The sequence below is a fragment of the Onychomys torridus genome, chromosome 6 (genome assembly GCF_903995425.1).
Source record: "Onychomys torridus chromosome 6, mOncTor1.1, whole genome shotgun sequence".
In the NCBI taxonomy this organism is placed as follows: domain Eukaryota; kingdom Metazoa; phylum Chordata; class Mammalia; order Rodentia; family Cricetidae; genus Onychomys; species Onychomys torridus.
The window spans coordinates 46,568,936-46,579,462 of record NC_050448.1 but is presented as its reverse complement, the minus strand read 5'-3'; the positions used below and the strand labels follow the sequence as shown (position 1 = coordinate 46,579,462).

General features: G+C 46.2%; 1 protein-coding gene across 1 annotated transcript; it reads right to left on the bottom strand.

Moving 5' to 3' along the window:
- Positions 1–3,315: 3,315 nt before the first annotated feature.
- On the bottom strand, positions 3,316–10,174 carry Il12a (interleukin 12A). The gene is made up of 7 exons (XM_036191438.1): positions 10,047–10,174; positions 9,455–9,588; positions 7,156–7,269; positions 6,361–6,402; positions 6,245–6,286; positions 5,999–6,142; positions 3,316–3,787 (listed from the first exon to the last, which is right to left on the bottom strand). The coding sequence occupies exons 1-7, from the start codon at positions 10,135–10,137 to the stop codon at positions 3,632–3,634; spliced, it is 723 nt and encodes a 240-aa protein (XP_036047331.1). The 5' UTR covers positions 10,138–10,174; the 3' UTR covers positions 3,316–3,631.
- Positions 10,175–10,527: the final 353 nt, after the last annotated feature.

Below are 10,527 nucleotides of genomic sequence, written 5' to 3'. Positions count from 1 at the left end.
TGTCTGGGAGGAGCCCCTGTCTGGGAGGAGCCCTTGCCTGGGAGGAGCCCTTTCCTGGGAGGAGCCCCTGTCTGGGAGGAGCCCCTGTCTGGGAGGAGCCCCTGTCTAGGAGGAGCTCCTGTCTAGGAGGAGCCTCTGCCTGGGAGGAACTCCTGTCTTGGAGAAGTCTCTGCCTGGGAGGAGCCCTTGTCTGGGAGGAGCCTCTGCCTGGGAGGAGCCCTTGTCTGGGAGGAGCCTCTGCCTGGGAGGAGCCCTTTCCTGGGAGGAGCCCTTGTCTGGGAGGAGCCTCTGCCTGGGAGGAGCCCTTGTCTGGGAGGAGCCTCTGCCTGGGAGGAGCCCTTGCCTGGGAGGAGCCTCTGCCTGGGAGGAGCCCATGTCTGGGAGGAGCCTCTGCCTGGGAGGAGCCCCTGTCTGGGAGGAGCCTCTGCCTGGGAGGAGCCCCTGTCTGGGAGGAGCCCCTGTCTAGGAGAAGCCTCTGACTGGGAGGAGCCTGCAGTTATCCAGCTCCTTGGAAGATCTGGCCTCCGCTGATTTTTGTGTGATGGTGGGCAGAGAGTGAGAATTGGGGCAGTGAGTTTATCATAGAGGAGTGGCCACACTGTTTCCCTCTGGAGATGAGTGGAGGACTTGGTGGGAAGAAACGACCTAGAAAAGGTGCCTGTCTAACTAAACGTCTGAGAGGTTCTTCCTATTAAGAAGGAATATGGCTATCCCAGAGCCAAATGCTGTGATATTCTGCTGTGGGACTCTTTACATCACATGGCTTAAAGACAGAATTAATACTGAGGCCAGAAGGAAGATGTGTCTTAAGCCAAAGGAAGGCAATTATGCATGGGGCTCAGGAAAGAAAGCATTCTATATAATTTAGGCAAGTAGAGAGCTTTTCTGTTTGTCTTTTAAAAAGGACTTCCCTCAGAGAGCCCAAAGGGTCACAGGAATTAGAATAATTTAGAGAGCCTGTGGTACATTTTTTCCACATTGAAGAGTAGGATAATGTGTTTGTTTAACTCACAGCAGGTCATGGCTTGTGGCTGTCAGGGAGAACATTTTTGTGTGTTTTACTTTGAGACTCAAATGTTGAACAAAAAAAGTAAAGTAGTTCTTAAAAACCATAATTCACATGGCCACTTGAGTGTTTCCCTGCAAAACAAGATTAAGGGGACTGGGAAATAGCCAATTTTCCTTTTTTTTTTTAAATTGGTTTTTCTGAGACAGGGTTTCTCTGTGTAGTGTGCCTGTCCTGGATCTCACTCTGTAGACCACCAGGCTGCTGGCTGGACTCGAACTCACAGAGATCCACCTGACTCTGCCTCCCGAGTGCTGGGATTAAAGGCGTGCACCACCGCCGGCACCATTTTTTCTTTTTCTTTGTTTTTTAGAGGTGATTTGATACATACTTTATTAGTTACTCTTTAGTGGCTACAATAAGCCACTCTGACCACAGCAACTTGAGGAGAGGTTCACTTGGGATCATGGTCTGAGGGGACAAGACATCACGATGGGGAAGTCAAAGCTTGAAGCAGTAGGTCACCCTGTGTCCCAGGTCAGGATGAAGACAGTGATGAATGCTTGTACATGGCTGGCCCCTTTGTGGGGAGTCCTGGGACCCCAGCCCATGGAGCAGTGACTTTGGATGGACTTTCCTCTTTTGATTACCTTAATCTTGATAGTATTTCACAGATATGCCCAAAGGAGAACTTAATCTAGGTAATCCTTCACAGACATGTCAAGGAGATAATGTGATCTAGACAGTGCATTATAGGCATGTCAACAGGCTTACGTCCTAGGTGAGCCTAGGCCCTGTCAAGTAGACAATCAATGTGAACCACACATAGCAACAGAGAACTAGAAGTTTACCACTTAATTCATCCTGTTTTGTAAAAGTTAGTTTATTTTCAGGTTAATTCACTATTAATCATTCTGTATTCAACATATTTGTACATAATCTGTACAGATATCTAATAATTTCTTCAGTATAAATTTCATTAAACAGAATTATGAAGGTTACAGGTCTAAACAAGTATTTTAAGATTCTGAATAGGTATTGCCAAATTTCATTCATAAAAGATTTCGACAAAATACACTCCATTCATACAAGCAAAGTAGAGGGTATGTCTATAGTCACAACTCTCCATCATGGAAATCAGTATTTTAAAAATTAGTAAGCAAGATACTCCCAAAATATTACAAGCTATTGATGTTGCCCTTGGTTGCCTTCAAGAGGTGAAACTATGGCCATTTTTTCATGTATGTATCTGTGATGTGTGATTGTGTTATGTGTTCAAATGTGTGTGGATGCATGGGTGTGTGCAGGCACATGGGTGTGCAGATTAGAGGTTGATGTTAAGTGTCTTCCTTCATCATTCTCCACCTTATAAACTGAGGCATAGTCTCTCAAAATACCTAGAGCTTATCATTTGGGCTGGTCAAGCCAGCCAGCTTGCTCTGATGTTCCTGTTTCTGAGCACTGGGATTGCAGGTGGACTATCATGGCCACACAGTATTTACTTGAGTGCTGGGGATCTGAGCCCCAATTATCACACATTTGATGAACACATTACTTGCTGAGCCATCTCCCCACCCCTGTTGTGGCTACCTTTGTGAGGTCATTTTGTTCAAATTTCATCAGAATTTTTGCACTGGTTAGATTTTTTTTTTTTTTTTTGGTCAACTTGACGTGAACTAGAGGCATCTGGGAAAAGGGAGCCTCAATTGAGAACTCATCTCCCTCAGATTGGCCTTTCGGCGAGTCTGTTGGGGATTTCCTTAATTGATGGGGGAGGACACAGCACACTATGGGCAGTGCCAATCCTGGGCTGGTGGTCCCGGGTTGTATAAGAAAGCAGGCTGAGCAAGCCATGGAGAGCAAGCCAGTGAGCAGCACTCCTCCATCCTCTCTGGATCAGTTCCTGCCTCCAGGTTCCTGCCCTGACTTCCCTCGGTGATAGACTGTAAGCTGAAATGACTCCTCCTCCCAAGTTGCTTTTGGTCATGGTGTTTATCACAGCCAAGAGAGCAAATGAAGACAGTTTTCCTTCAATATATCTCAGAACATTAAGTACTCCAATTAGCTAGGTGTAGTGGTGCACAAGTTTGACCCCAGCATTCAGAAGGCAGAGGCTGCCTGATCTCTGTCTGGTCTACACAGTGAGATTCTGTTTAAATAAATTAAAAATAAATACTTCAAGAACATGTGTGAAATGCTTGCATCACTTTATTAGAACCACATAATAGTTGAATGTTTCAAATTCATTTGATAAGAAATATTATAATAAATAGAACATAAATAAATATAAATAAGGTCATATACTTTCATGAAAATAAAATATAACAATAAATACAAAAATAATAGCTTATCAGTTCTTGCTCTACTGCTGACACATTTGGGAGAACATTTTCTCTTCTTAGGAGGATTTTCATGAAAACTTACAATGTGCATAGTAAATACGAGAGGCGTGACTGAGGGACCATGCTGAGGTAGCTGTGCCACCTTTGCAAGGGCTGTGAGAATGTGCCAGGAGCTTTAGTTCAACCAGACCAAGACTTCCTGGTTCTCAACCCACCTCTTACTAAAATTTCATTGGTTCATAATTTTGTAAAAAGGGCACTAAGTGGGAGGGACTGGAGCTTTTCAGGAGGCATTCAGATAGCTCATCACTCTGTTGATAGTCACAGCACGGATGCTGAAAGCATGAAGGAGGATGCAGAGCTTAATTTTCACTTTGTAAGGATCTGCTTCTTCCACGGAAGGTTTCTGGGGCAGAATCTCACCATTGAGATTCAGAGCCTAAAAAGAAAATGCCAAGCATAACATCTGTACAATTTCAAAATGAAAACATTTGTCTGCAAAAATGGGTGAAGTCAATTCACAGTCCAGCGCCTGCAGCCTACTCCCTCTTATTCTTAGACCCATCCCACGACTCCCCGGGTGCATTGTTCTTGTAGGAACAGAGGGGAGAAATGTTCTTTTGCAAGCACACCTACGCCTTTAATGAAAAGACCCCCACATGGCTCAGAAAAGTCCTCATTAGGGCCTGTCTTACAGAAGCTAAGAGTCTCAGAGCTGGCATCTGTGCTGTAGCTAGTTACTTTTTATAGGTTATAAGAAGCCCAGTCCTTTGAGAAGAGGGGCGGAGGTGGTCTGTTGATTAGAACTCTATCAGTAACAGACCTGCTTGTGATAGAAACACTATTTGTGTTAGATAAACAAGCAGCAGCGTGTTTCCCACTCGTTCCTTTGGATTTGGTAGAACACTATGCCCCTGAGCCACATTCCCAGCCCCCTTCTGATTTGGTGACATAGAATAAGAACTTAGGTTTATATGAAGCTTGATGGTCTTGCTTGCTCCTCACAGAATCCCAAGGGAGAGGTAGAGTGTGTAAAGTCACCCCATTTTACAAACAGGCAAACAGGAATTAACCTGGTGAGCACAGTTGTCGAGATCCTGGTAGACCTTTCTACTTCCCAAATCACCTTACTTCTGGTCTTGCATATGCAATATCAATCACAATTTCCTGTATGGGAGATTGGTTGACACCTGTATAAATGTCGCTGTCTTTCAAATAAGTAATCTGGCAACATATAATGTACTGGCTAGTTTATGTTAACTTGACACATGCTAAGGTCATTTTGGAAGAGGAGAACATCAACTGGGAAAAACGCCTCCAACCGATTGGCCTGTGGGCAAACCTGTGGTTATTTTCTTGATTGATAATTGATGTGGGAGGGCCCAGCTCCCCCCAGACTGGTGGTTCTCAGTGCTATAAGAAGGCAAGCTGAGCAAGCTGGTACCCAGTGTTCCTTTACAGCCTCAGCATTGGTTCCTTCCTTGATTTCCCTGGATGATGAACTCACTACAAGCTACAATATGAAATAAATAAACCCTTTCCTCTCCAACTTGCTTTTGATCATGATGTTTTATCAAAGAATAGAAACCATGACCAAGACAGTATATATGAAATGAAAAAGAAAGCAATTGCTTTTCAGACAGTGACTTCTGAACATGTCTTCATCCCACGCCCTGGTTACCATGGCACTCGACTCTCTAGTGTGCATATTTCTATGTTTTGTACCAGCATCGTATAACAGGCTCCCACAAAGGAGTAACACTGTGGATTTCCCTAGATGATAGATGGCTTTTCATTTTGTTCACAGTTTGGTTCAATATTATAACTGGGCACCAGCCCCTCTTGTTTTCCCTAATAATATTTGGATATATTTACAGCCCTTTGAGCGTCCATTCTGCATTTTTAAAAAAAGAACATGTGTACAAGTGTATGTTTGTGTGTTATATGCACATACATTCATGTGCACATATAATAGATATATGACCTGTGCCTACAACATGCAGAAGCCAGAGAAGGGGGTCCTATGTTACTCCATCTTATTCCTTTGAGGCATGGTCTCTCCCTGAACCTGGAGATTTCATGGCTAGGCTTGAAGCAAGAACACCTCAGGTGATCCGCCTGTGTCCACTCTTTGAAGTGATTGGCTGGTTCAAGACCACATGCGGTTTGTTGCATATTTGCCTCTGGCCAAACTCAAGTCCTTATGGTTGCACATCTAGTGCTCTTAGTCACTAGACTGTCTCTACATCCTAATCTTGGATCCTTAAGAGAAGAAATTATTTAAAAAACAATCAAATGACCCTTTTTTTCAGGGGACCCGAGTTCTGCCTCTTGCAGGCTGTATGATCTCAGATAAGCATCAGTGTCCTCCTTTGTACAGACCTTATTTGCTTGTCATGGGGATGGTGTGTGAAAAACCATTTGTAAAGAGCCCAGTGGGTAGCACAAGGCCAACAAGTAGAAGACTGCTTGCATTTGCCCCAATAGAGGGTTCCCTCAAGGCTGTCTTAGCAAGATGTCTTGCAAGGTTTTTCGGGGGTGGGAGGGTGGTCTCTTCAGATCGAGCCAGCAAAGGCTGATTTTATTGTATCGCATCAAGGACCTATCTTCACCATGAAAAAGAGCCAGCACTGATAGGGAGATGCCTTACCTGCATCAACTCATCAATGGCTGCCAGCATGTTCTTGTCCAGAACGACCTGCTTCTGATTTTGATCCAAAAGCTTTGCATTGATGGCCTTGAACTCTGTCCCATACATCTTCAAGTCCTCATAGATGCTACTAAGGCACAGGGTCTAGGTGAAGGGACAAAATGGGAAAGAAACCATTGAAATGAAAAACTCATTTCCTCAAATGCATCCCGCTGCTACAATTGAGGGAAGTGTTGTGTGTCTTACCATCATCAAAGAAGTCTTTTCGGGGGGCAGGCAGCTCCCTCTCTAGAGGAAAGAATAAGACGGCATCAATATGATGAATCAGTCATGGGGAAGGAACCTTTCGTTTGCTTACTTACTGTTATGGAAGAAGTCTCTCCAGAAGCCAGACAACTCTCGTTCTAGAGGAAAAATATATACCGAGGATATTAATTCTTAGTATAAATCTCTCTGATATTTTATCTCAAACTAACTTTTCATTGCGGTAAGAAGCATGATGAAATTCACCATCATGACTTCTGTGCGACTATATGTAGTCTATATATGTAGACTAGTGTGTGCTGGTGGAAGCCAAAGGTGGCTTTGGCATCTTTCTCAGTCACCTCTCCACCTCATTTTTTCTGATACAGGGTCTCTCACTGAACTGCAACTCAGTGATTCAGCTAAACTAGCTGGCCAATGAGTCCCAGGCATCCTCCTGTCTCTGCTCACTATGGCGCTGAGGCTATATGTGGAGCCATCACACCCAGCTTTTCTGTGGTGCTAGGCATCTGAACTCAGGTCCTTATGCTTGTACAGTAAGCTCTTTACAACAGCTTCATCAGCCCCATATTTCTTTTCTTTTAAAGACAAGCTTTTACTGTGTAACCCTGGCTGGCCTGGAACTCACTATGTATACCAGGCTGGCCTCTAACTTAACAGAGATTAGCTGCTTCTACCCATCAAGTGCTGGAATTAAAGGTATATACCACCACAGCCATCTCATAGTTATTGAGCATATCCTTCAGCTTGTTGAAGCATTCACATTGTTATTACTTTTTTTTTCTTTCAAAAATCTCACTTTTGATAGCTACATGGAAGTGTTTGGAGACAGCTTAGGTTTGGCGCACATTCTCAATTGTGTTGTGTGATTTCTGTGGGGAAGACCTCTGTACCTTGGCTAGTTCCAGTGGCAAACAGGCCTTCAGTGTGCTGGTTTTATCTACTGTGATGTCCTCATAATCAACGTCTTCAGGAGTGCAGGGATAATGTCTCAAAGTTTGTCTGGCCTGTGAAAACCATAGAGAGAAGCTAAGGTGTTACTCTCTACAAGATAGCTGAGGTTGGCACCCCAGGGTATGAGCAGGACCAGAGCTTGTTACCCTAAGCCTTCAATTCTTTGACCTGTAGGAAATTCAGACTCTTCATAAGATGAGAAGAAACAGGCTACCTACATTCTCCCTCCCCTTCCCTCCCCTCCCCTCCCCTCCCTTCCCCTCCCTTCCCTCCCCTTCCTTCCCCTCCCTTCCCCTCCCTTCCCTCCCCTTCCTTTCCCTCCCTTCCCCTCCCTTCCCCTCCCCTTTCCTTCCCTCCCCTCCCTTCCTTTCCCTTCCCTCCCCTCCCCTCCCTTCCCCTCCCCCTTTGCCTAGGCTGTTTGCCAGCAGGATATTTTGAACACCAAGGGAACGCTGCAGCAGGCTGTGTTAATCAGCATCAGCACCACACTGTGATGCTTGCTTCCGGTGAGTCTTGTTGTTTCCCTTTTGCCTAGCAGCTGTGCTGTAGTATGAATATCTTTTTCAAGTACAACTTCTAAAGGGGACCTGTTAAAGTCCCAGCTTGATGGCTGTAACAAGCTCCCAAGCCCTAAAGACTGTTTGAGCTTTAATTTACAGTGCACAGGGACTGTCTCATACCCCCAGTGTGCTGGAAAACATCGATGAGCAGAATTACACAACAAATTAAGAAGTCAACAGCTTTCTGATTGAAGGCTGAGATCATTTTACCACTCGATTATGGTACTAGGGATGTGACAAAGAAGGGCCGTGATGTGCTCTACTAGGTTCCAAGTTCAACCAGGTAGCAACAGTAACCCAAATGAAGACAAGACTGAATTCTGCAGTGTCTGGATCTGCAGCACAGTTGTTTGGGAGCAGGAGAGTGGTTTTTTCCACGGAGCATCTAGTTAACTTTGAACTCCTCTAATGCCTCCATTTCAAACCTCACCTTAGGAAAAAAGGTCACTCATCTCTGCAGGCACTCCTTCGGGAGCCATTTTTCTTACATTTTAAATTTCACGTGTACAAGTATTCTGCCTGCGTGTATATCTGTGTACCACCATGTGGGCACACTGCTCTTGGAGGCCAGAAAAATGACAGGTTTCCTAGGCCTAGAGTTACAGAGAGTTGTGAGGCACCATGGTAATATTGGGAACTGAACTCAGGTCCTCTGGAAGAGCAGCCAGCTCTCTTAACCACTGAGCCATCTCTTCTGCCTGGGAGGTCCCAGTTAATCAAGATTCCTTGAGTGTTGAGGAACAATTGGCAGCACATTATGAAAGATTTGAAGGAATTCTCAAAAAAAGGGCCTGTGGAATGGAACATATCTTGGGATATTCATAAGGTAACAAGCTAGAAGATCCTTAAGAAAGATTAAAAAACACAGCAGAAAGAAGGAAGGAGTCTCCCTCTCTCCCTCCTTCTCTCCCTTCCTCTCTCCTTCCCTCCCTCCCTCTGCCCTCCCTCCTCTGTTCCTATGTGCTTATAAGTGAATGCCCTGTTGGGGTTGGAACAGGAATCCTCATTCATAATTAAGTAAGAGCTCTACCACGGAGTCACAGCCCTAGCAGCTCCAGGATATCTTGAACACATTATCACTTACTGTAGATTTTGTAGCAAAAGTGAGAGAAAACCATGGCAATGTTACAGCAGAAAAGAATATTTTTGCATTCAAACACGAAACCTGAGAAAAACACACGGAGCTAGAAATCAAACTGGATCACACGTGCCCCAGAAAAATGAAGGCTGGACACGACCCCTTCCCGAGACGTGTCCATCCAACGAAGAACTGCGTCCCAGTGTTGGACACTGGTGAGCAGAGGGAGAGACAATCTAATTCATCTTTACAGCCTGAGAAGCACAGAGATCGCATCCAGTGACTGTCTCAACCTCCAGTGAAGCAAAAGCTGGGAGCTCCTGACACAATGCCACACCCGCAGGCAGGCTGGGAGGGGCCCAGCGACTAGCCACTTTCCTCTGTGTAGACACAGCCCGAGCTGATGCCGTTATAATTTATTACCATCCTTTCTTTCTCTGGAGACACAGTTTCCTCTAGATAACATCTGCGAGGTTGGTAACGTTTCCTCAACCGCTCCTGTCAGCTACCCATGAACTGCGGGTTCCCAGCAGACACCAGATGGGTTAGAAGTCCTTTCAACAGAGGAACTTCCAAGCCAGAAGGACAGGAGAAACTTACCTTCTCTAGCATGAGCTTGGTGGTCCTCAGCAGGTTTTTGGAGTGGTCAAGACACTGGGCAGGTCTGGAGACTGGTGTGGCCCTGGCCAAACTGAGGTGGATTAGGAGGACAAGGATGGCCAAAAAGAGGAGGCCTGAAAGGGAAATGAGGGGAGGGGGGCGTAAGTCGAGCTTGTCAGCCTGGTTTGGCCTGCCTCTCTCTCCAGCCATTCTGGCCATCTTTGCCATTCATTTTCTCTGGGTATTGACCTCTCCCTCCATCCATGTTTCAGCCCTTTCCTCGGGGCTGACAGATGGAGCAAGACTCCGCAAATCTTGTTAGAGAGCTGCGTTCTCTTTACTCTACCTCCAAGGCTGTGCCTTAGTTTTCTTCCGTGAGATGGGCATAATGGGCGCAGGCTGTTCTATACTGAGGAGACCATGCAGGTGCAGCGGAGATCTAGCAAAACCCTCCTTCCGGTCTTCCTTCCTTTGGCCTGCAGTTGCCCACCGCCCTTAAGTCTCCTTTAGCGAGTCCAGGGCTTCTGTCTGCTCTTTCCCAGGCTGCCTTCCCTGATCCTGTCACCCTGGTCCCCAGCCCTGGGCTACTTACAGCGTGATGGACACATGTTGGGCCGGCACTGAGCAGGGACAGCTGGACGCTGGAGGTGAGGTGGTTGGAAAACTGACTCTGGGGGACACATTTTTATAATTGTCTAGAGACCCAGCAGGACTTTCCCAGGACGGTGTCTCTTGCTTTCTCTCTCTGTCTCTACAAGAGCTTCTCAAGGACACGTGCGTCGATCGTTCCCCGGGGGGGCGGATGGCGCTTTCGAATTAACTCTCGGAGTGCCCGTACGAGGTTCCGGGACCGGCCCGCCGCACTCACCACACTCAGAGCGAAAGCGAAATCGGCCCGCGAGTCGAGTCGGGGCTCTTGTTCTGGGGCGGGTCTGTCCCCCCCACCCCACCCCAGGCTAGATGCCCTGCCACAGCACGCTGCTCAGCGCCCCTTCCGAAGAAGCATGAGCCACCCACTTGTCTTCTCCGCTGTGGACACCGAGTCTGACTCAATTTCCTTTGCAAATGTGTCC